General features: G+C 42.9%; 1 protein-coding gene across 1 annotated transcript in view; it reads left to right on the forward strand.

The window, feature by feature from the left end:
• The window catches only part of KHDRBS3 (KH RNA binding domain containing, signal transduction associated 3), a 107310-nt gene that overhangs the window by 21809 nt on the left and 58920 nt on the right, over window positions 1-26581 (forward strand). The window contains 1 exon segment of the mRNA XM_033155892.1: window positions 20382-20503. Within this exon segment, the coding sequence (XP_033011783.1) occupies window positions 20382-20503 (122 nt within the window).

The following is a 26581-nucleotide window of genomic DNA, read 5'->3' on the forward strand; positions in this document are numbered from 1 at the left end:
ATAATAATAATAATAATAATAATAATAATAATAATTATACCCCGCCCATCTGTCTGGACTTCCCCAGCCACTCTGGGCGGCTTCCAACAAAATATTAAAAAACAATAATTAATCAAACATTAAAAGCTTCCCTAAACAGGGCTGCCTTCAGATGTCTTCTAAAAGTCTGGTAGTTGTTTTTCTCTTTGACATCTGGTGGGAGGGGCGTTCCAGAGGGCGGGTGCCACTACCGAGAAGGCCCTCTGCCTGGTTCCCTGTAACTTGACTTCTCGTAGTGAGGGAACTGCCAGAAGACCCTCGGCGCTGGACCTCAGTGTCCGGGCAGAACAATGGGGGAGGAGACGCTCCTTCAGATATACTGGACCGAGGCCGTTTAAAGCTTTAAAGGTCAGCACCGACACTTTGAATTGTGCTCAGAAACGTACTGGGAGCCAATGTAGATCTCTCAGGAACGGTGTTAATGTGGTTTCGGTGGCCACTCCCAGTCACCAGTGTAGCTGCCGCATTCTGGATTAGTTGTAGTTTCTGGATCACCTTCAAAGGTAGCCCCACATAGAGCGCATTGCAGCAATCCAAACGAGATAACCAGAGCTTGCACCACTCTGGCGAGACAGTCCGCAGGCAGGTAGGGTCTCAGCCTGCATACCAGATGGAGCTGATAAACAGCTGCCCTGGACACAGAACTAACCTCCGCCTCTATGGACAGCTGTGAGTCCAAAATGACTCCCAGGCTGCGCACCTGGTCCTTTAGGGGCACAGTTACCCCATTCAGGACCACAGAGTCCTCCACACCTACCTGCCTCCTGTCCCCCAAAAACAGTACTTCTGTCTTGTCAGGATTCAACCTCAATCTGAGACTGATTCTTTTGGACAAATGAGCACGCCACCCGCTTTTATTTAATTCTGTTCATATAAATGACCTTTAGCAATGCATAGCTGCATGGAAAGCAGGGAGGCGTTTTGTAAGCAAGGAAACAAAAGAGGATCGACACTTGTAACTTACTATAGACACAAAAGAGACAGCTGCAGGGATTGGTAAGCTCCCACATGTTTTGGCACTATCCTTTTCACTGAAAAACAACCCGTATTACTCCTTCATGAAAATAGCTCAACAATTCAATGCTCGTACTGTGTTCAAAGTTATTTCAGAGTGTAGTTTTTGATGGAACTTTAAAAAAAGGAGTAATATGAATGTTTTTGCTTCATAAAGATACTAATTGAAACACATTGAGACTTTACCAATTATTACAGCTGTCTTTTGTGTGTGCATTTTAGGGCAAATAACCAAAGGGCCTTGAAGATGGATCTTAAACTGCAGCTAGCAGAGGTGGCTTCTGTTAAGAGTGCTGGGTGCATTTTGGTGCAGAGCTGTTTTGCAGCATCTGCCCTGGCTACATATATAGGTTTTTGATGGTCGTGTTTTCCCCTGTTGACAGCTAACCTGGATTCTCAGATTCGCAGAGCCAGCCCTTCTCATCTCGCTGGCGAATATTGCTGTCTGGGAGGATGCAAGGCAAAATGCAATCACTAAGAGGACCCTAACTCTGGAATTCCCCTCTCCTTGCCCAGGAAAATATTGATGGTTACACCTTTGATGATCTGCTGCTGCCTGATTAAAGCGTATCTGTTCCCAGGCTTCCTCAAACTTGGCCCTCCAGATGTTTTTGGCCTACAACTCCCATGATCCTTAGCTAGCAGGACCAGTGGTCAGGGATGATGGGAATTATAGTCTCAAAACATCTGCAGGGCCGAGTTTGAGGAAGCCTGTCTCAGGCCAAGTCTGTGCTGCTATCCTGTTAACTGCTGCCTGCAGATCTTCGTTGTGTTCAGTTTTAATTGTCCTGGTTTTATTGTATTTGATTGGAAGCTGTTTGGGGACCACATTATGGTGAAAAAGCATTCTGTGCACTTCATAAATCGGAAAAAATACACTTTGCTAAATTACTTTCATTAGTGCAGTTTTTATTAGAATCTCCCCAACTTCACTCCTCCTCGATTTATGGTTTATCACTCAGCTTTGAGATCGTGGATATAGGGTTCACTTTATGGCATTTGAAGCAGCAAGGTAACTTGAAGTATGGGGCCATGGGTAAAATGGGCATAATGACTCATGAAGCATCTCTCATCTGTATGTATATGCATGCCTATGTACACGCATACTCTAATAAACCAGGCCTTTGGTTGATTTGATTAACATCCTATGCTCTTTTAAAATGTGGGGGGGGGGGGGTTGGGGGGGTTACTAGGTTGTTTTAATTTGATTATGGATTTTGTGGCCATGAGACCTGTGGGTAAAGGGTGGTATATGAAATCAAACAATAATATAGCCATAAGTGAACTTGCATTTATTAGAAGGGGGGTATCTTCAACCCAAGGGTCACAGGTTGCACTCTGCCTAATTTCTTGCAGATGAAGAGAGTCATGAAGTGAGGAGGAAATGGAGGGAGGTCATCAAAAATTGATGTAGACATGGGAGGAGGGGGGAAGAGGCACCTGCAAGTGATCAGTTCATTTATCGGGGGGGGGGGGGGGAGGAAACAGTAAGATGGGGATGTGGTGGCCACATCCACCACTGGCTTCATCCTCACCCATTAAAAGCATGCAGCTACCAGCATATTTCGTAGAATCATAGGCTTGTAGAGTTGGAAGGGACCACAAGGGTCATCTAGGCAACCTCTTGCAATGCAGGAATCTTTTGCCCAGTGTGGGGCACAAACCCATGACTTTGAGATTAAGAGTTTCATGCTCCTACTGACTGAGCTATCCCAGTACTCCACCTCTGGAGGAATTACACTGCGGTGGCTGGGTCAACCCAGTCAGATGGGTGACTAATAATAATTTAACAGAATCCCTACTCCACCACTGGATGGTTTGCCTTTCTGTCTGCCCTGAGACTTCCGGGTATAGGGCGGTATATATTCAATAAATAATACCCCTTTCCCGCAGGCGATTTCCCCAGGTAATGGAGTAAAGAGATTTAGGGAGGGCAATTTTTCGCTAATAGCTTGTGGCAGTGTGTCTGCCCCTCTCCTGCTGTTTCAATCCACTTTGGAACTCATAAGGTCTGTAATAAGGTGTTGTTTTAAAAAAGAGAGAAAGAGACCTACTCCTGCTCACATCTAGCTTGACCCTCAGAAACAAACTACATTTCGCTGCCTTTTCCAGTGTCGCTTCATGTTAGGGCTTTGCTTCCCCCGTCTCGATTGCTAGCAAATCAAGGCACCACTTCAAAACACCATGGAACGTACAATTTCTGTCCAGCCTTTTCTGTCTCAGTTCTTTTAAGGCTCGTGTGCACTTGGAGTCGCTCCTGTCCAAATATAGTTGATTGCAGATGCGAAACTCCCTGAAGGATCATAGACCAGTGATAGGTCAACGTGTCTCAAGCAATATAACAAGGTAGAAACAAGCTGCCTCTTGCTCTAGGTTTCAAAGCGGAAAACAGATACCTATCTTCTTTGCTCAGAAGACAGCTACTTATATGGCTATAAAAAGAACATACATGATAGGCTGAAATTCAGTGTCACCTGGGATTTAATTCATTGTCAGGCTGTTTGCTCCCAGCTGCAGCTAAACTAGATAATCTTTACTGTATGATATTAAATTGCAGTTGAAGTTCTTTTAACGCCTTAAAGTGCAGAAAAGGTTAATTTTATCCGTATATCAACATGAGTTTTAACACTTTCTTGCAATTCATTTAATTGAGTTTGACCTCTTGCTCATGTATGTTCTTAGTTTGCTGATGGTGTTGAGTCCTTCGTATTCTGCTGTTGTTTTATGTTTGTCATTCCTACTGGGGGTGACAGAAGCCTTCCTCAGGTGACCTCTTTATTAACACTGAAAACTACAGCATAAGAGCACACAAGCTGTGTAAGTTAATGAGGGCAATTGGTTTGTGAAGAGCAAACCACATAAGTTGAGAAGGCCACACTTACCTTTAAAAGGGCGGAAGACTTTATTGACCTTCCGTGCACCATGTTGATTACCCCTGTGTTGTGCAATACTTCTAAAAGAGGGGAAGAACTCTTTACTGAATGTTTTGCTTTTTCTTGCAATCACCAGGTGCACAGAAAGAGATGCTTGGACTGCAGTCCTGTACATTTCCCTTTGAGCATGTTTAAATAAATACAAAATGAAAATAAAATAAAATAAAATAAAAATTCTTCCAGTAGCACCTTAGAGACCAACTAAGTTTGTTCTTGGTATGAGCTTTCGTATCTGAAGAAGTGTGCATGCACACGAAAGCTCATACCTAGAACAAACTTAGTTGGTCTCTAAGGTGCTACTGGAAGAATTTTGTTTTTGTTTTTGTTTTGACTATGGCAGACCAACATGGCTACCTACCTGTAAATACAGTTGTGCTTACTTTTGAGTAAGCATTTGCAGGATTGAGTTATCAGTCACTCAAGCAGATTGGTAGCAACTGTCTTTTGCCCTTTATAATTCTTTTCTGTCACTCTCAGAAGTGAATTTCCTTTGCCCCCAGAGTTGGAAACGGGAATTCAATTTTCAGCTCTGCGACTGCAAAACAACCCTGGAGAGCCTCTCTTCTCCCCCTCGTGTGTTCAGATGAGCATGCATTTCTGAGCAGTGAAAAAGGAGAGGGTAGAGAAAACGAAAATTGAGTACGAAGAAACAAAGGATGTTGTGCTGTGCCCATTGATCTAATCCAGGGGTCAGCAAACTTTTTCAGCAGGGGGCCGGTCCACTGTCCCTCAGACCTTGTGGGGGGCCGGACTATATTTTGGGGAAAAAAATATGAATGAATCACGTGCCCCACAAATAACCTAAAGATGCATTTTAAATAAAAGCACACATTCTACTCATGTAAAAACACGCTGATTCCCAGACCGTCTGCAGGCTGGATTTAGAAGGCAATTGGGCCGGATCCGGCCCCCGGGCCTTAGTTTGCCTACCCATGATCTGTTGCCTACCCAACAGGGATCTTAATATAAGATCTTAATTTCCTTATGCGGATCTCCCTGTCTGAATTAGGACCCAGTAAGTCTGACTGGTATTTGGTTACAGATGTTTATCAGCACAAATAACCATTTCTACTGCTGAGTTTCCTCCCTGCGAGTGGGGCGTCTACTGGAAGAGGGGCCTGTAGGATGCGATACGCAAAATGGATATATTTTTCCAGTAACGACACAAGAGCAAAAGTTACTCGGAAATGTTTTTCCTCCCCCTCGTCCATCCCATAGTAACACAAATATATTACTGTATTTTTTTGTTGGCACCCAACCTTGAAATCTGGGTTTAAAAGAGGAATGTTTTCAGGAATGTTAAGTGTGTTGTTGGAGTTTAGCATTTGGTGCCTATCCTGGGCAAGTCAAGGATTGTTAATGGTGCCAGAAAAATAATATTTCAAGGCCAGAAGAATCTGCATTCATTTATTTTGCCTAACAAGCTAGACTCATCAGTGCATTTAGGTGCTCAAGGTAACATATAAAAGTACTGACAAATTAAATGCTAAAACAGAGCGGAAATGAAAAATACAAAAGACCAAACAAGGTTGATGATGGTTTGCAGTGCCCTTGGCATCACCTTGGGGCGCAAGTGCCTTTTAAGTATCTCTGAGAAGATGTGGGGTAGGGGGCTGAGTTCTGACTCTTGTGGTCTCCCCAGGGGCTGCTGTTTTGAGCTCCCTCACCTGCTCCTCTCAATGTGTTAGATGCCCTGCAGATTTATTCTGACTATATTTCGGAAGCTCTGGCCATCTGACTTGACCCTGAGCCCCTCTCATTCATCACCACTAGAAGAACAATGAGCCATGCCTACAGTTCAGAGTGTCTCCCCCCCCAACACACACACCGCTGCCAGCCATGCCCACATCCCTGGTTAGAAAGAAATAGTGAAATTCAAAGGCTTTTCTCTCGCATCCAGCAATATCTGAATGCCCTCCTGTGCCTCCTCTAGACGACATCCACGCAATTGTACTTCTGTCCCATAGTGAGATAACGCCAGGAGGATAAACAAGACATTGAATCTTCACACAAAGGAAATGGTTTTTATAATGAGTGCAGGCTGAACAGAACTAATCTCTTTTTTGGATCATTACTTCACCTAATCGCAAAGCCTTCTTTTTAATTCCAATCCTTGCAGGGTTCTAATTGGTGACCTCTGGAGTCTGATAATTGTAGAAGATAGCTGGTCTCACACAGTATACCTAAATGGTCTGTGCAATTAAAAGTGAGAAATGTAGCTTAACCCTTATCCTGATCTTGCTAGGAGGAGTTGACTTGGGCCGTAGCATTAATCATCTGTATGCTGTCCTTGGCAATCAGATCATTACGATCGAAAGAGATGGAGCTCTTCCCTTCAGTAACAGCTCGGACTTGAAAACGTTGAGAATATTTCGAGCTTTTGAACTATTGTTGGTACGCCGGGGAACATAACAAGAGCACAATATAATTTCCCACTTTCATGGTGCAATGACAGTCTGATCTCAAGAGACCTGTTATCACACTTGCTTGGGACGTGCGTGTGGCCCTGTACACATCTGAAACATTTCCATCTTGAGGAAATACACCGTTCCAGAATATGAATGGAAGTGGGTGGGATTCTCTAGTGCCAGTGGACTCTGTGGTCTGGCTCTGTTCTGCTAGAGGACAGGTTGCTGTGGGTCTGGTTGAGCTGGTTCTTAAACTAGCACATGTATTGAGTACAACATCTTTTGCATCTGTCTCCTGCTTTTGTGGTTTCCTATAGGCATTTGGTTGACCACTATGAAAGCAATGTTGGATTAGATAGACCTTTGGTCTTTTCCACCACAGCTATTCTTCATGCCTTCTGTTGGTTTTTGTGGAGAGCCCTGGGCTTCAAAGCTCATTGTCTTGCTTCCTAAGGTGGTTCTTACTAGGAAAGATCCTGAGTACCCATTCTAATGGGGCGCCTTGCCTCTTGTCTCATAAACCAGCCCTTCTCAGTGTTGTGTGCCTAGATGTTATAAAGCCTGCCTCTGTAAGCATGAACTGCTAAAAATAATACCTTCAGTCTGTCTCACAATATTGCTACTGGCCACCCCAATCTCTGCCGACCGCCCGGCACAATATTCCAAGCCATTTGGCACTCAGTCAGGGCCTGTGTTCCTTTGGGGAAAATGAGGCACGGTGGAGTCTGCAGAGTCTCTGAAATATGATTTATTTACACCAAATGTTTTAAGTAGAGAGAAATTTCACAGCATTCACATCTCAGGAGGACCCCATCCTTCACAGCAACCCAGCATCTGGTTCCCAGACATCTCCATGCCTCTCTCTCAGCTTCAGCCAGCCTGCCAAGACAGTTCTGGCCTTCTCAGCAGCTGATTGAGTCTCTCCCCCCCCCCAAACCCCTCTAAATTCCAAAAGGACACATTTTTTCCTGTGTGACAACTTGGCAATCTCCTCCCCTCACCGGCAGAGCCCCCTGCCTGGTTGATGGTTTCCATTGATGGGTTAATGACTAGCTTCCAGCACCTTTTCTTTCTTACAAAAGTACTTTACTTTCTTACAAAAGTAATTGTATTTCTTACAAGTTTGAGTCCCTGACCTGGAAAAAAAGCGTAGCCTGTGGTTTTTTTTTGACTGGCCTGGCGTTTCCCCTTCAATACTCCGAATATTATCTCAATTCTACCATTTATTAATTTCAAACATTCACTAACTCTAGCAGTTAAGGTGCCCTTGCAACCCCCAAACTCTGTTACCCCAAATCTGTAGCAATATATTTGGTCAGCTCTACAGGAGAGATTTTTTCACAATTTTATTTAGCTTCTGTTGAAGTAAGCCTGTGGGCACCATCAAAATACACCTTTCTTTTTTGTGTTTTTGAAAATATTCATTAAGTACAGTATTCAAATTTCTGAAATGGTGGCATTTCTTTTTTTTTTTAGTTAAAAGGGTTTAGTGTGTCAAGCCTACTCAAACCATGGCACCTGCTGTGTTTCTAAAAGGCAGCTAAGTAGAAAGCTGTTCCTTTTATTATCGTTTCTTCAGTAATGGTCCATCTTTTACTATTATAATTACAGAAAGAATCAATTACATTTCTCATAGCTATTTTTCATGTATCGGAAAATGAGTTCTTTGTGTTGAGCGTGGGAGGCAGGAGACTTCGGAATGGATTCTCTCTGGAACTTGGGCCCTGTTTGGGCATTTAAATCCCCCGCACAAGTAAGGGAGATCATAGCCAAGGGCAGTAGCTCTGCTCTTTCCATCGCTTAAGAGGTTTGCATTCCCAAGGCCCAGATGTTTTCCTGCATTCGGTGTCAGTTGGCATCTGTCTGTCTCGGGAGACAGTAGAAGAGTGTGCCTTCAGGGGGGAAGTCAAACCATTGGAGAGTTACAGTGCCTGGTCAATACTGTGAATACACAACCTGGTGCCGGGGTCATCTGCATGGTTGATGTTGCCGGCGTGCATGGCGTGTTTGGTGCATGAGGTCATGATCTCTTGTTCTGGCAATATTTTGATCTGAGCAGTAGTTTCGGCTCCTGGCATGTGGTCATTGTCGGTTGAGCATAGGTTGGGCTTCTTTAAAACAATCAAATCATTGAGAATAAACTGGATGGAAATGGAGTGTAGGGGCCATGTTTGGGTGTGTGCTTGCATAGTCCAGGGGATGTCTAGATTTAGGAAATCCAAAGAATAATGCGCAACATTATCTCAGTTCATATATTACAGGCCCCTGCCCTAGACCAGGCATAGGCAAACTCGGCTCCCCAGATGTTTTGGGACTACAACTCCCATCATCCCTAGCTAACAGGACCACTGGTCAGGGATGATGGGATTTGTAGTCCCAAAACAGCTGGAGGGCAGAGTTTGCCAATGCCTGCCGTAGACCATCTCCAGATGCAGAAACACAAACTCTCTCCTAATCACCCACCTTTTCTTTTAAGAAGTACATATTTATCTGCACAGATGAACAAACCTTTGAGGTGAAACTTAAGTAATTATTGGACTGCATCAAAATGCTGATTCAAAACATCCACTGCTTGTAGTTGGGTTATGCTGAGTTTGTAGTAGCAGTGCAGGGCAAACTGTGCTGATCTAGCTAATTTACAGAACCTAAACTCTCTCGCTGCCTTGATTTTAGAGGGGGGCGGGGAGCTAATGTCTAGCCTTGATTACTGCATGTCAAAATAACTAACAAAGATGGAACAGAAACAGACGGGAGCAGGGAAAACATAGTTGTGGGGGAGTAGAAGAGTGTCTGCATGAGTATAGCAAGCCGTTCCATTTTTCTGATACTTTTTATTTTGCTGTGTTCTCGTACAGTGGTACCCCTGGAGACAAACGGGATCCGTTATGGAGCCCCGTTCACATCATGAGCAGAACGCATCATGAAGTGCCGCGTCTGTGCATGTGTGCGACGCGATTCGGCGCTTCTGCGCATGTGCAAAGCGCGATTCGGCGCTTCTGCGCATACGCGAACTGCCGAACCCGGAAGTAACCCATTGCAGTACTTCTGGGTTCGGCACGTTCGTAACCCGCGCTGAATGCAACCCGCAGTGAGCGCAACATGAGGTATGACTGTACTGTTTATTCCTGGTATGTCTGTCTTGGGGGAAATGGAAAAAAAAACTATTCTACTAGGAGAAACTTGAGGAATTCACATTCTGTTAAAAGAATCGAATTTTGCCTATATTTTCTAATGACACTTGTTTTGTCAGTATTACCGGTATGTTACTCTTATTCGGTTTTGTATATAAATACAGAAAAGTAGAGTGTGTCAACAGGAGGCAAAAAAACTGGCTGTGGTTTGATGATCAATGCTTAGACATGAACAAGCCCCTTTTGCCCCCGTTGAGTGAGGCCCGATAAAAGCAGGAAATCCTCAACCATTGTTTCTGACTTCCTCTGAACTGGAAAGCTGGCTAGGAGCTTCCGAACAAGTCAGGATGTTAAACCACAGTCTGAAGTTTGTTTAGAAATGTCGCTTATTCCAAAGCAGATAACTAATTTGTCGGTTCAGATGAGTTGGGAAGCTACGATTAATTAGTGACGGACTGCATTAATTGTGGTTCACACAGAGGGAAGTTATGAGGAACGGCTTAGGGAGCTGGGTATGTTTAGCCTGGAGAAGAGAAGGTTAAGGGGTGATATGATAGCCATGTTCAAATATATCAAAGGATGTCATATAGAGGAGGGTGAAAGGTTGTTTTCTGCTGCTCCAGAGAAGCTGACACGGGGCAATGGATTCAAACTACAAGAAAGAAGATTCCACCTAAACATTAGGAAGAACTTCCTGACAGTGAGAGCTGTTTGACAGTGGAATTTGCTGCCAAGGAGTGTGGTGGAGTCTCCTTCTCTGGAGGCTTGACAGCCATCTGTCAGGAGTGCTTTGATGGTGTTTCCTGCTTGGCAGGGGGTTGCACTGGATGGCCCTCGTGGTCTCTTCCAACTCTATGATTCTAGGATTCTATAAGCAGTTTTGTTGAATCGGGTTAATGCCGAGAGAAATCCTCCTCTCCATGTATTAGTTATTTTGGGTGTATTATTTTTGGTTGGATTTTTTTAGTTGCATCTGTATGGGTATGGTTTGTTTGTTTGTTTTTTTGTTTTTGGGTGGGCATGCACACACAATATCCTACATGTATCTTGCACAACGATGGTGAAAAGACAGCAAAAGCTTCAGTGTAATCTGTATTGTATTCAGTGGGACTGTTCCTGAATAAGGAGTGTTCAGCAGCGCTAGAAATTTATGAAATCATGAGAAATATGGAGAAAAATGGATAGACATTTCCCCCTCCTTGCAAATAACACTGGAGCCTCTTCCAGAAGCGCTGATTATGCATTATTGCAGGGGTGGTCAACCTTTTTATACCTACCGCCCACTAATGCATCTTTCTTGATGGTAAAATTTCCTTAACGCCCACCAGTGCTCGGTGGAAGGAGGATTCAACTTGTGCCGTAGAACCCCCTACCGCCCACCTAGAATCCTGAAACGCCCACTAGTGGGCGGTAGGGAGCAGGTTGACAACCCCTGCATTATTGTGTGCACACACAGGGAGTAAGGATGCCCCCCAAAAGCTGGGTCTATCCCCACCCCAATGTTGCACGCTCTGGTTTGAGCACCAGCATCTCCAGTGAGGAAGCCTTCTTTCATGTACAGCTGTATGCATGAAGGCTTTTCCGATGTGGACATTTGCACTGTGTGCGTGGATGCTTGGGGATACTAATCACCTTCCCACTCAGTGTGGGAGCAATACTTTTGAAGGGGGCAAAAGACTTGGTGCAGCCCCCTGAAATGGAGCAGTAGAGTCAGCCAGTCAAAACGTGCTCCTTCACATGTACCGGTAGCAGGTTTTGCTTCCACATGTCGTCATGAGGGCTGCTGAGTTAAATATTTTGCAAAGGGGTGCAGACAAACGGCTAGAGAAGTCTATTGCATTGGCTGCGATAGCTGAGCATCCATGCTTGTGTGCCTCTAGATGCCTGTTTCTGGGTGTGGGTGTAAAATAAGAGTCATCTCTTTGCCCTGATTGTGAGCTTTCAGAGGCATATTTCATGTTGGAAATGGAATGGTAGACAAGATGGGTCCTCTTCTGACCCAGCAGAGCTGCAAAGTATGTTTCTGTGTCTTGATTTAACTGTCAGATAGTATCCATCCTTTGTGGAATTCTATGTCTTGAACAGCTCGAATAATTTGAAGTATATTGACAGTACTTTTAAAAAGAAATGTGTTACAAAACCTGCTTGCAATTGGTGAAATTCTTGATTTAAATCAAATACATCTGATATTAGCAATGCCTGTGTTTTAGAAATTGGGCAATAAACTTCGGCTGTCTTACAAAATACTTGCAGATATGGGCATATATTCCCCTGAGTCCATGATTGTTTTAGGCCTTGCTTACTCCAGTTTCCATCGCAAAGAGTTTTTAGAATTGTTCAGTTTATTAATGGCCTTTAGCAGAATTCTGTAGTAGCTGCCAATGTGCTCCTTAAACCTGTACAGTTTGGAACTTGGATTCCTAAGAGAGCAGTTTATCCTGTTTCAGATCTGTTGAGGAGGATTATTATTTTTTGGGGGGGCTTTGGTGCCTTTAGTTGGTATCTTCTGCACAGCACAGTGGGTGAGAGTCTTTTTGGAAGTAGCACATAACTTTGAAAATCTTCCTCCTCTGAGAAATGGCTGACACCTACTCTTATTTGAGTATTTTGCACCAGTTGAATACCTGGTTATTCATCCAGGCCTTGGTTGGACTTTAGTGGTAAGTTGGAATTGTAAATGCAAAGAAGAGAAGGGAAGGAATCTGCCTTTCTTTGAAAATGTTCAGTTACCTACTGAAGGACAAGAAATTTGACCTGGTAAAGAAGCACGCCAGGTGTGCATAGGAGAGACTTGAAGGTTGTGTACCATTTTGGGGGGGGGGGAAGGAAGAGAGTCCCATCAATGACTTGAGCTTTCTGGGGGAAGAACAGGTTATAAAATAAAAGATTCCTTGAGAAGTTAGTGGAATCCTGTTGAGGGGAAATGGCGCTGAATGTGAAAAGAAGCATAACCAAAAGGGTAGGGAAATAAATGTCTCTGAATTGTGGAAGAGATGAAAGCGGGACATGCTGATAGCCATAAAACGAAGAGAATATAGCTAGAAGCTGTTATATAAACCAGCAAGGAAGACTTTAGATACCTAAATTTGGTGGGCTCTTCAAAGGTTGGAGAGAAGAAAGACATGAAAGTGATGGCTTTAGGTGTATATCAGACATCTAAAGAGCAGGCATTATGAAGCAGCAAGGAGAACCAGTAATGCCAAATCAGTTTGCTGCTGCATCTACAAAAAGGGAGTATATAACTTGGAACAGGTCACAAATATAGACATGACTTGTTTGTTACATACATGAGATTTCTTCCAGCATACCAGTCCAGTGTTCTTGGCTAACTTGCCCAGATGCTTATTATCTCATTAATTTACCTTCGACACACATTAAATCCTATATCAAGTAAGTTGTGTCGTTACGAGTTTTCTGCCCATGTTTGTCATGTAAGTTACAGCCACTTCATACTTGCATGTGAACGGATTTGGCTTGGATACCCACTTTCCACACTTGCATGCAGGAATTTAATAGTGTAAATATGTCCTTAGTTGGAGTGTCCGAGAGTTGCAAAGCCATCTGATCTGATTTTGTTAGTTTTTGCTTGCTAGTCCCAAATTTGACTTGCAGAATATTGATTTATTCATGAAAGCAGCCATGGGAAGGATCTACTCTTTCTGCAGATGCAGTAGACAGAATTCCTAGACCTGGGCAGCAAAAGAAACTGCTTTTGAAACTGATAATGGCACGAGCCACGGGGGTTTCTTATACATTTAAATATAGATTTTGTTTCTTTTTAATCATCCACTGAATTAGTACAAAGCCTGTTGTGTGGGCCCTAAGCAGTGATTTGAATCCTGCCTGGTAACTTGCCCTGAATTACCTTTATAGCAGTCAGCTCTATAAACAGCATCTTGCTGGAAGTGGATTTCTGCAGTCTTCCTATGGTGTGTAGATCTTGTTTGGAACTGCAGGCATAGCTCGTTTTATTGTGCTTTGCTTTTTGAACTTCACAGACATTGCTCCTTACAAGGGCACAGCCACCGCCACCACTGTTTGAAATTAGCCGGGTGCCAGGCGCATTTTTCACCTGGCTATTACCACTTGTGACCAGTTGAAGATGTATGGGTTCCCACATGGCAACTGACATCTCCACCATCTGGAGGTGCATGCCTGAGGATCATTGGATCTGGACTGTTTTCACACACTAATACCACATCCTGTAGAATTCAATCAGTTATATTTTATCTGCACAATCAGAATTAATATCATGAACCAAAATGCTTTTTCGGAATAGGAGCAGTCACCATTAAGAAAAAGTGATATTCCAATAAGTATGTGTATGTGTTTGTGTGTGTGTGTGTGTGTGTGTGGACTGTCGCTGAATCAGGTGATTTTTCTTCTTTAAGTTCTCAAAGTTCTTAACTGAGCTCAAAGTTGTCATCTGAACTAGCCAGATGTTTAACTGGGAATCAATCACGGTCAGTGCATCATTTGAAAAATAAGACTTTAGAGCGGTCTTACCCCAAAATGGCAACTAGACACTCTGTTTTGGCAACTTTAACCTTGGTTTAAGGAGCCATTTGGTGTCTTGTTTATGTTTCTGAGTTTCTGACACAGACCCACCCCTCTTCTTGCCATAGGGGTAGACCTGGCAAGGGCTGGAGCTGGGGTTTTGCCCTCCCACCCCTGCACTGGGTGGGGCAGGGCTGGCTGGCTTAATAGACTACAGTATAGTGTGAACATAACTTTTATATGCACCGGTAAACAAAAAAAAAAAGTGTGATTGGCTTTATTGTGGCAGTTTGGAACTGAACTTACAGTATCTCCAAGGTATGCCTGTAGTTGTATGTAGAAACCAGCCCATTACAATTGCAGCCCATCACAGGTTAAACTTTAAGATCAAGCTGTAGAGCTTACTGTTGTGATTTAAAGCACCATTATGAACCCCATTAAAGATTTATTTTGTGATAATAACCTGGATAATGTACTAGGCAAAACGAATGTCTTAAGCAGAGGTTAAGCTACTCCTTGGGACAGCTTCGTTTTCAAACAGAGAGACATCTCATAACTCTCCACTTGCATTTGCCATGCTAAGATAAAAATGAAATAAATAAAACCCCAATGGCAGAGTCCTGAGAAGAGTCTTTGTATGCTGTCAGAACGAAAGGGCGATAAATATTTATTTATATTACATTTCTGTCCCAGCTTTCCCCCCAAAGGAGGAACCCAGGGTGACAAACATGTAAGTGGTAGAATGAATAATAATAATAATAATAAATACTTGAAATGTCTAAAGAGATGTAAAACAACCACATTGCCTTCACAGCTAATCATTTCAAGATTGCTGGGAAGTTATCTTTCAGCCATCAAATGCCAGGGTCAGCAGGAATGTTTTCAAAGTCCTCCTGAAAGTTAGTGATGGAGACTGGCACACATCACCAGGGAGGGGACTTCCACAAGTAGGGGGCTGCCACTGCTAAGGCTCTGTTGTGGGTTGGCGTCACCCAGGAAGACCCGACCACAGTGGCACCACCAGTTAGAATATTTTGAATGTGGAGCTCATTTTCGCGGAAATTGTATTTGATGAATCAGAAGGACTCCTGGTTTTGCAGAAGTGTCTACGTAGATCCAAGTGTTTCCTGTTTGGCCTTGGCTGCTGATGGAAGTCTGTAGAGCAGGAAGTACGTGCAGCAGGGAAAAAACAGCAGCACATCACTTTAATGAGGCCCTAAATTCTTTTGCACACAACTTTAATAGAAGTAACATAGCTAGTCCTCTCAGAGGAAGATTTAATTCTATCTTTGAGATTAAAGTGAAACAAGTCTACTTTTCCATTATCTAATGCACTCAATTATATTACGGTCTGCCATGTGGCTTCAGTGGGAAGCAATCCTTGCTTAGCTTACTCTGCTCTGAACAAAATCCAGTAATTCCTCCACTGACATGAATTTCTGGACTACAATAAACATTTGGGTCCATGGTTTGGGAACACGGGATTTTAATCCTTAGCATTATCAGAAACCTTAATCACATGTTCATCTATTATATTTGAGCTAGGAGACGCACAAAGCCTACTAGTAGTACAGAATGTAATCTAGGGATTAAGGGAAGGCAAATCCTCCTGCTCATTCGACCTTGAAAATCTGATTGGATTTCCTCATTGCTCTTGCTTGGCTATCCACTATTAATTTAGCATGCTATATACTGGAAACAATCCTGCAGTGAGTTTTGGGGCTGCTTTGATAGCACCTGGGTTTCATGCTTCCTCAAAACAGAAGTGGAAATGAGAATGGACAAGGTCACATTTGACACTTATTTTGTGGTGACAAGAAACCGGTCAAAGTGACAGTAGGAAGCTTGCAACTTCTGGTTCTACCATTGTATCATAGATGACCCTTGGGTCCCTTCCAACTCTTAATATTCTATTATTCTGTGCTACTTTGCCCTCAATTAATAATAAATAAAAGTAAAAATAATAATATTAAAAATAAAAACAAAATTAATTACAAAAGTTTCCGTATTTTCCCGTGTATAAGACGCCCCCATGTATAAGACAACCCTTATTTTTTCAAAACCCCAAATTACAAAAAAGGCACTGTGCACTATCCGCGTATAAGATGACCCCTTATTTTAAACTTCAGAAATTTAGGAAAAAATAACGTCTTATACACAGAAAAAAAATGGTAATCTTGATAGCCCTCTATGGCTGCATAGAAGAATGCTGCTGAGTAGCGTAAAATGGGAATGGCAAATTTTCTGTGAATTCCCCCCCCCCCGACCCCTGGCGCTCCATATATCCATGGAAAGTTTTCCATTTTTAAAGGTTGACTCCGTAAAACTCCTTAGCCATAATCAATGAATGCTGATGCAATTGGACCAGTGGGCGGATGCCAATACAGTGTTAGGTAAGCTTGGTAGTTTTTTTTAAAATTACATTCGTTCATCCAGGTTATCATCCCTAGGAAATATAGGAGAGCCCGAAGAGCACAGAACAAAGCAACAGATGCGCAGAACCATCCAAATCAAAGCCTTGATTCACTGAACTGGTTGTATGTGCAGCTCACATATTAAAAACCCAAGCTGAAATACTTGCTTCATATCAAACTTGCATGTGGAACCCAAACTTAAACTAAGCATATTCATTTTTTGTTTCACTCTAGCAAATATAAAAAGTTGTGCATCATATCCTTTCTCAAGCTGATAGAAATGGGGATGTTTGCATAAGCTGTGTTGCTTTTTAAGTGTTTTGAGATACAGTGGTGCCCCGTTAGACGAAAATAATTCGTTCTACAAATGTATTTGTAGAGCGAATTTTTCGTCTATCGAAGCGGCAATGGATCGCAGAGGTTTTCGCGCAAAAAAAAAAATTGTCTTGCGAGGCAGCCCCATTGACATTTTTGTCTTGCGGGGCAGCCTTCCGCTAGCAAATGCCTTTCGTCTAGCGAGGCATTCGTCTAGCGAGGCACCACTGTACTTCGAAGGAGCCGCCATAGTGCCTAAGCCTTGGGCAGGGGCTATGCAGTGTGTGGCATTGTAGTCAAAACAAGATTCGGACCAACTCTACCTAGGCTAGCCTTCCCCAACCTGATGCCTTCCAGATATTTTGTCTCCTATTGACCATGCCGGCTGTGACTGACCGGAACAGTAGCCCAAAATGTATGGAAAGGGTGTTGGGTTGGGAAAAACTGACCTAGGCTAAGCCAGCCATAACTTAGGCTGTGTACACATCGCACCTTGGAAGCGCATTCTTCCCCTCAAAGAATTCTGGGACTGTAGGTCACCCTCCTTCACAGTGCTACAATGTTCGAAACTCCCATTGTTCTAGGTGCATTTTGCGACAGGGAATTTCATTAGCGCGAGCAGTTTCTGAGCTCTGGGCGCAGTACTGCGCCTAAGATTTCAGATTAAAACTGCAGAGTGGAAGGAAAGGAGGACCTTTTTTCTGCTTCCTCACTTCCAGCTACTCTCTGAAGAAGAGCCCAGGGGTCAGCAAACTTTTTCAGCAGGGGGCCGGTCTACTGTCCCTCAGACCTTGTGGGGGGCCGGACTATTTTTTTTGGGGGGGGGGAGAACGAATTCCTATGCTCCACAAATAACCCAGAAATGCATTTTAAAGAAAAGGACACATTCTGTTCATGTAAAAACACGCTGATTCCCGGGACCGTCCATGGGTCGAATTTAGAAGGCGATTGGGCCGGATCCAACCCCCGGGCCTTAGTTTGCCTACCCATGGAAGAGACCCTCTTAAGAATATGAGGGGGGTGAGCAGGGGAAGGAGTAGACCATGTGAAAAATGAATATAACATTTTAGTTGCAGTTCGTTCATTTTTCAGCTTTGCATTCTTGTTATGAGAAAAGCGTGCCTTGACATCCCGTTGTTGCGGCCATAACTTAGATTTAAGGTACCATTTAACTCCTAGCTTTCGTATCTGTTTCTAACACTGCAGAGTTACAGTTTCCAGCATCCCTTTTACTACAGTACCCAGAATTCTTTGAGGGGGGAATGTACTTTGAATGTGCTTTAAAGAAATGGTTTGTATGCAGCCTTAGTCTAACCTGGCTCTTAATCACTCGTGAACAGGTTCTATAGCAGCTGTTCATAGCAGCTCCCAGTATTGTTTATTCCTTATAGTATTTTTTTTTTTTTTACTGCAGTTTAACACTGTTCTCTCTTTAGTATCCGTAGGTCTGTCTCAACTTTAGGATTGCTCTTCTTCCAAGGAAATGCCAGCTCCCCCAGTTTTCCATCATATTCTTGATTTGAAAACATTTTCCTGCTTCCTTTTTTTGGTGGTGGTGGTGGGGGGAAAAATGCTGATCTGATACGATTTGGTTTTTTAAAGTTTAATTGCATACCTGCAGTTGTTTCATCCTTAACGTATTTAGGAACTGGTTTCGGCTGAAGAATTCCGGAGGGGGGGGAATAGCTTGATAATGAAGCAAAACAGCAGATGTTTGCACTTTTGCTTATTGCATGGCTTTTGTGTGTGTGTGTGTGTGTGTGTGTGTGTGTGTCTATTTCGGTCCTGTTTCCAAAATAATGTTTTCTGGCAAATACAGTTACATTGGCAGTTGCGGAGGTTGGCAGTCCTAACTTCATTTTAGGATAGCAGCATCGCCCACAAGTTTGACAGTGGGGTTCCAAACGGAAGTTAAAATTCCTAACTAAAATAAAGTAGCCTATAAAAACTTTGTGGCCATTTACTCTGCCTCGTCTGTTTTGAGGGGAAATGCTGAATATGTGTGCTGCTGTCAGCTGTGTACTTACTTCATTGCCCCGAGGCAGGTTAGCAGTGTCTAACCCTCAGTTTGCAATACGGGGATAATAACACCCATCTGTCTTACAGAGCAGTTGCAGAGATTACTGCATGTGTCACGCTTTGATCACGACTATGTGCCTTATGAATGCTAAGTACTGTCATCGTGAATGTGCCTCCACAGGTACAGAATGGGTTTATTTTAAGGCTGCCCTCTTCACATGGGGCATTTTACGTTCTAGATAAGATACCAAAGCCTCAACAGAGGCCTTTTTGTGTTTAATGAAGAGTTTGGGAGAAAGCGGAACAAATGATGGCTAAATATACTTCTCCGTGATAATGAATATTCATTGTATCGGCATCATTAATGAGGTACTTAGGAATACTGCGTTCAGGTTTAGCCCTTGTTAAATGGCGAAAGAAAAAAAAAACTATTTGAGAATAATTGAAGAGTTGTGTAGGATTAATTCCTTCCTTTCTCAAATCCGCCTGCTTCTAATTTGGAACTGCAAAGTTCTGAACGTGCTGACAACTTTCCTTGCCTCTTTCAGGGGGTATGAAGTCCTAAATGTCTTTAGGCAGCAGCTGATTAAGGCCCAGGAATAGAACACTTTCCTCTTAGGAGGATGAAGAGCGTATGGAAGGAAGTAGTTTTGCACAGCGTGCGTTAAACCTAAAAGAAAGGAACTGTCCCAGAATTTCTTTGTTGGGCTTAACCCAAAGGTTCCCTTCCCATGACAGAAGACTACTTTCAGATCCGCCCCAGCGCTTTGCAGGGAGTAACTACACCACATTTATAACCTAAGCGGACAAACCCTTCCAAGAGCCCAGTGAGATCCTGACATTTTTTAGGAGCCATGGGATGTTGAGGGTCATTTGGAAAAGAACAGATATTGGGGGGTGGGGAGCCGGAGATTGGAAGGCCCTGGTTTTGAGCCCTTTACAGCATATGGTATTCTCGAACCCCTAACTGGAACAATGCATTGCAATGCTTCATTGTAGGTTCCACTTGGCAGCTGCTAGATTAGATGACTTCTTAAAAAGGAAAAAGAGAGGATTCGTTTCCCTGACTGATGAATTGTGTGAGTTTGAGCAGCAGTGAAGAAACCAACCAGATAAAGGCATATTTCTGCTTCCTTTTATATATATATATATATATATATATAACCTCAAATCTTTGGCCCATGTGATTTCCAAGTGTACCTGGAACCATGAGGACAGACAGACAGCCATAAATTGCAGTGAAATCTGGGATTCAGCAGCTGTACTTTGCTCTCCATTGCTTAAATCAGGGCATAGTACGTATGCAGAAGGAGCATAGCAATGTGCTAGGGTGCATCCATGCAGACAGATTACATCCACGGCACCCCCTGTTAAAGCGACCAAGTATTTAAATGATTTCTGAAGGTGCTGCTGTCGGCCACAGAAGAGAGTACTTGACTTGATAGGGAAAAAAAAAATAGACCGGATTCCCGTGTTGCGTACTGTGAGATTATTATTATATTTTTTTTTCAAAATTGCCCTGAAGAAAAACTTTTATGTAAATCAGAAGATGAGTTCAAAGCAATTAGGGGAAATTAACGCTAAAAACAAATGGTGTTCTCTCTGTTGCAGAAATTGAAAAATTCCAAAAAGGGGAGGAAGGCAAGGAAGAAGAAAAGTACATTGATGTGGTGATTAACAAAAATATGAAATTGGGACAGAAAGTATTAATTCCAGTAAAACAGTTTCCCAAGGTAAGTTCCGTGTCATAAGCTACCACCTGTTTTGCTTCTGATCACTTTGGATGTTTGTTTGCTTATTTATTTATTAATTTATTTAAAGCAGCAGCATCCAAGTGGACCGTACAGCATTTTCTTTATTTGGCCAGAAACTTGTGCAAACGTTCAACTTTTGCTGAACTGTTGTGGGGTGTGTGTGTGTGTGAGAGAGAGAGGGGGGGGGGAAACAGAGCGAGAAAGAGAAAACATGATTTGCTGATAGTGAAACCCTCTCTTGTCTGCGTCTTATTTAATAAGATGGTGTGAGAAAGAAAGCAGTGTCAGGTTCAGCTCAAGTGTCAGGTTGCACTGAGGCCTCTTGGGATCCACAAAACTACAATGGCTGCACCTGGATCTTTGCAAATACAAAAGCCGGCCATCAGACAGCTCTGTCCTCGTCCAAAACGCACAGGTTCCTTTCTAGGCCCCTCAGAACTGTGGGAGAAATCCTCAAGTTTTGTAGGCGCGAGGAAAAGGCGAACCTGATTTTGCTTGTCTAAAAACTTGCAACGTACAGGTGAAACTCGAAAAATTAGAATATCGTGGAAAAGTCCATTTATGTAAGCAATTGTTTTCATTAGCTACTGGAGTTTAATATGTGAGATAGACTCATGACATGCAAAGCGAGATATGTCAAGCCTTTGCTTGTTATAATTGTGATTATTATGGCACACAGCTGATAAAAACCCCAAAGTTGAAATTGTTAATTTGGGATTCTCATCAGCTGTACGCCATAATCATCACAATTATAACAAATAAAGGCTTGACATATCTCGCTTTGTATGTCATGAGTATCTCATATATTAGTTTCACCTTTTAAGTTGAATTACTGAAAGAAATGAACATTTCCACGATATTCAAATTTTTCGAGTTTCACCTGTAAGATTCAGCTCACTACGTTATTATGGAAGTTCTGTAATCTAAACCCAAGAGTGGGGAACCTCCTTATGTTGAGGCCCACCCATCTTTCTCTCTACCACTCCCTGCTGGGAAGGTCTGAACTGTTCGCTTGAAAAGAGCTTTTCCACCCCCCAGCCACTTCCTTTTTGGCTTTTTATGCCACCCCCCCCCCCAAAAAAAAAACCCAACAACACACATTTCTCCACTCTTAATGACATTAGGCAAAGGGCTGAATGAATCAATTTGGTAGAGTAAACTTGTAAGGCCACATGTATTCTTTTGCTACTACCTCATTAAAATATTGTTATTATTACTATTTAAATGCCTTATACCACCCTTTATCCAAGAATCACAGGGCAGTTTACAATAAAAATAAAATTAAGGTGAAATTATAACATGTACATCTTGATACAACAAAATGAGACTATTTTATCTTGTACAACCTGATAGGTAACCTTTTTCTTTACAGGGCTATTTTGTTGTATCGAGCTGTTTAAAGCGTAATGATTCCTTTGTAACAAATAATTTTTTGCGTGAATACTAGTTTTTTAAAAAAAACAAGCCAGCCTTTAGGACCCTTTTTGCGGACAGTGACTCTGCTTCAGAAATGAGTTTTGTTGAAGCTCCAGTGCCAGGCTGTTTGCAAGCTCACTTCTGTTGATGAGCGAACACTGCAGATGAATTATGCAGTTGGAATTATTATGAGAGCAGTCCTGTAGCAAGGTCAGCAAGGACCAGCAGGTTAGGATCCAGCAGACCTAAGAGTTGTTAGATCAGAGAGTGGTTTGTACCTAAACCGGCCTTAGAAATTCTCTTTCCCCATCATTAAATGAAACTCATGCATCCCATTTGTAGCCTACGTTTCCTCCCAGGAACTCCAGGTGGCACACATAATTCTCCTCCCCATTTTATCCTCATAACAACCTTGTGAGGTAGGCTAGGTTGAGAGTGAGTGGCTTGGCCCAAGGTCACCCAGTGAGGTTCATGCCTGAATGGGTATTTGAACCCTGCTCTCCCAGGTTCTCGTCCAACACTCTAACCAATGCACCACACTGATTCTTCTGCATGGCAGTAGAGTTTCCTGATTTGTATGTTCTTGCCTGGTGATTGAGTATATGAGTTGGGAGGCCTGTCCCTTGACTCTTCTTGGTTCAGGGAATAGATCTCTCAAGAGAATCTCTCATAATGAGGAAGCAACCTCCCCATTCTCTGAAGAATTATTTGGGAGCAATTCTCCTGCTAACTAAGGGGCTCCCTCAATTTCCTTAAGTGATTCATGTCATTCCTCGTGTCTTGCATTTTTAGTCTCTCTTGAGGATGCTGGAATAAATTGATGGTTTTCACAGTAGAGGAAAGCAAAGAACTGGGGTGTCCCAAGGATCTGTAACACATTTTTATAATAGCAATATGGGACGTACATTAAATATTGAGACCGGAGACTATTTACTTATTCATTAACGAACTGGAGTCAGTACTAAGCAGCGAGGCAGGCCAGTAACTGAAACATCTATGCTGAAAAGTTACATCCTTTTTATCCTGGTTTTAACTATTTGGGTTTTCTGCAAAGTAACCTAGCATTCACAGTTTGGTGAGGACCCATAGAATATTCTCTGCTGGGGATGCTTAGCCAGCATCACAGAACTGCAGTTCCCAGAGTTCACATTAAACCAGTTTTAAGTCTTGGCAGAAGGCTGATCGCCGAAGAATTGATGCTTTTGAATTATGGTGCTGGAGGAGACTCTTGAGTGTCCCATGGACTGCAAGAAGATCAAACCTATCCATTCTCAAAGAAATCAGCCCTGAGTGCTCACTAGAAGGACAGATCCTGAAGTTGAGGCTCCAGTACTTTGGCCACCTCATGAGAAGAGAAGACTCCCTAGAAAAGACCCTGATGTTGGGAAAGATGGAGGGCACAAGGAGAAGGGGACGACAGAGGATGAGATGGTTGGACAGTGTTCTCGAAGCTACTAACATGAGTTTGGCCAAACTGCGAGAGGCAGTGAAGGATAGGCGTGCCTGGCGTGCTCTGGTCCATGGGGTCACGAAGAGTCGGACACGACTGAACGACTGAACAACAACAACAAGTCTTGGCAGACTTCTCAAACCTGGCTCTTCCAGATGTTTTGGGCTCCACTTCCTTCAGCCCTGAGCCAGCATTACCAAATGATAAGAGAGTACTGTATGGGAGTTGGAAGTTCAAAACATTTACAGGGCATCAGGTGGGGAAGCTTGGTCTATGGTGCAGATACACCCTAAGAGTTGTTAGGTCTTTAGACATGTTGTAATTGAGCCACTCCAGAAGCTTATTTCAGGTTTCCTTTGTGCCAGTTATTTCTTAGGAATATTGCTGACACCTGAAGAGATGAGTACACAACATGACGGTTGTTCTTTGTTTGAGTGTTACGTGTTCTGTGGCTCTCCATCATTCTTTGATGAAGAGTTCTAGCTTCTGTAGCATCTGATGCATCCCAGTAATAAGAATCAAGTGAGCAACATGAACAGGATATCTCTATTGATATCAAAGGGAATGCAAGTTCAACAACTGCAATTAATTATGCATTGAAATCTATATTTTAGATTGTAAACACTATTCACAGGGCTGTGGTTATGTGGGAAGACTGCAAAGAGCAGCATCATTATTGCTGTGTATCTTCAAAAAAGAAAAAGAAAAAGAAAAAATCTTGGCTTTCCAAATTGCTTGCATCAGTAACAGAGCTGAAGTTTAATATTTCCTAATTGATATTTTGGGTCCGTATGAATGTTCTGCCTTCAGATTTATATCTTAAAGTAGCTACTTGACATTGTGATATAGATTTCTTGCATGGTTTACTGTAAATGAATAATTCCTCATTTAGGAATGCATTGAAGATTTATTTATATTGCTTTCCCTTAATAGCATACCTGGCTGTGTATTTCAGACGGCTCTATTACTGCAAAAGAAGCCTTGTAATCATTAAATCATGACAGGGTTTGAAATATATTGACCACTGTTCCATTAAACTAAAAAGCAGATCTTTATGTAAGTTAACTATGGAGCACCATTTTAAGCTATGATTGTTTTCTAATAAAATGAGGGAATTGTCGACAAGGCATTACTGATGTCTGGAGGGTCCCTCCCCCCCCCCTTCGGTGCTTTTACTAATTGTTTGAGGCTACATCTACCAAAAATAAAAACCAACAACGGCTGCCCTCGCCAAATTGTCATTACTTTCCTCAAAGAATCCTAGACATGAGGCTTGCTAATCTTGAAGTTTTGTTGGCTCCCCTGTAATTCCTAAAATTCCATGGAGAGGTCATGATAGTTAAGAGCCTCTGCAAATGCCAGTTTAGCTATTAACTAGAATTCTGTGATAAGGAGTCACTGTGGGATTGGGCCATTCCCTCCCCTATCTGATCCTTGCTCACTTACTGGGCATGTTCCCACACCATGGTAGGCCGTGGTTAATGGTTTATCGTGATCATTCAGATCGTTCCCTCATCACTCCCCCTGAAGGACCAGGTGAGCAGGCTGGGAGTCATTTTGGACTCACAGCTGTACATGGAGGCGCAGGTCAATTCTGTGTCCAGGGCAGCTGTCTACCAGCTCCATCTGATATACCAGCTGAGTGTCCTGCCTGCAGACTGTCCTGCCAGAGTGCTGCATACTCTAGTTATCTCCCACTTGGACTACTGCAACGCACTGTCTGTGGAGCTACCTTTGAAGGTGGCTCAGAAACTACAAGTAATCCAGAATGCGACAGCTAGACTGATGACTGGGTCTGGTCGCCGGGACCATATAACACCAGTTCTAAAATATCTTCTTCTACGTTTCTGAGCACAATTCAAAGTGTTGGTGCTGACCTTTAAAGCCCTAAATGGCCTTGGTCCAGTATACCTAAAGGAACACCTCCACCCCAAACGCTCAGCCCAGACACTGAGGTCCTCCTCCAAGGGTCTTCTGCTGGTTCTTTCACTGCAAGAAGCAAAGTTACAGGGAACCAGGCAGAGGGCCTTCTCAGTAGTGGCGCCCAGATGTCAAGGAGATAAAATAACTACACAACTTTTAGAAGACATCTGAAGGTGCCCTGTATCAGGGAGTTTTTAATGCTTCATGTTTTACTATGTTTTTATATATGCGGTAAGCTGCCCAGAAACCCAGCCAAATGGGTGAGGTATAATAATTATTAGCTCCTCATGAGAAGCGGACAGGAGCAAGCAAACCACAATCCTTGGCTTAAAGTTGGATTCAAACCAGGGGTCGTGGTTTGTTTTGCTCCAAAAAAACACTTGAAGTCAAGGCTGGGTCTTGGCTAAACAAAGGATTTTGTTTGCTCTTGCTTGCTAGCAGGGAAGAGGAATGTGGGAGTGATGCAGGACAATCTGCAGCCCTAATGCCTTCTCCCCTTTACCCTGTGTCAGTAGGGTATCTGGTTTAATGTCAAAACTTTTTTTTTTTTAAAGAAGCTAGCATTGAGTGACCCTGTAGTTTCATTGGCCAAGGATTAATGTTGGACACATGCAGTACTGATGAAACCGGAAGAGGGGGAACTTGTGAGTGAGCAGGAAGGAGTTAGGGGAAGGAGCCCATGATCCTGCAACCTATTCATGATCACTTAATGGCTATGCTAGAATTACATCTGCGTCAGCCTCGCATGAGCTTAAAACTAATTTAGGTTTATATTATAAAAGTGGCTGAAAAGTAAGTTCCGTGGGTCCTTTTTGCCATAGTAAAACTATCCTGGCGAGCCTTTCTTACAGCTTGTTCCCACATCGTTTCCCCATGCCATGAAATCTCAAAAGAGGGGTTCCTATGCAGCCTGCAGTTGGATGTGGTTCTTTACATAACAATGGGTGCTAGTTCATTGTGTTGATGGATAATACTCAGTCTGGGTTCCTCAAGAAGCTTGGATACAAGGTGACTTCCTATCGATCTTCCATAATGTTTACTGATTAGAAGAGCTTAGTAAGAAGATAAAGGTCCTTCTGGATTCAACTGAAGATCCACAAAGTCTAGTGTTCCGTTTCCTGAATCAGGCATTTCCCCTCTGAATCTGGGTGTTCATTCAGCTGTCTCAGCTAATGGCCATCAAAGATTCCCCCTCTTGCCACCTGTGAATTTTGTCCCATTCTTCTTGAAACGTGGCATTATCCCGTGGAAGGGTCAAGAATCCATAG

This window comes from Lacerta agilis, chromosome 7 (assembly GCF_009819535.1).
Source record: "Lacerta agilis isolate rLacAgi1 chromosome 7, rLacAgi1.pri, whole genome shotgun sequence".
Lineage (NCBI taxonomy): Eukaryota > Metazoa > Chordata > Lepidosauria > Squamata > Lacertidae > Lacerta > Lacerta agilis.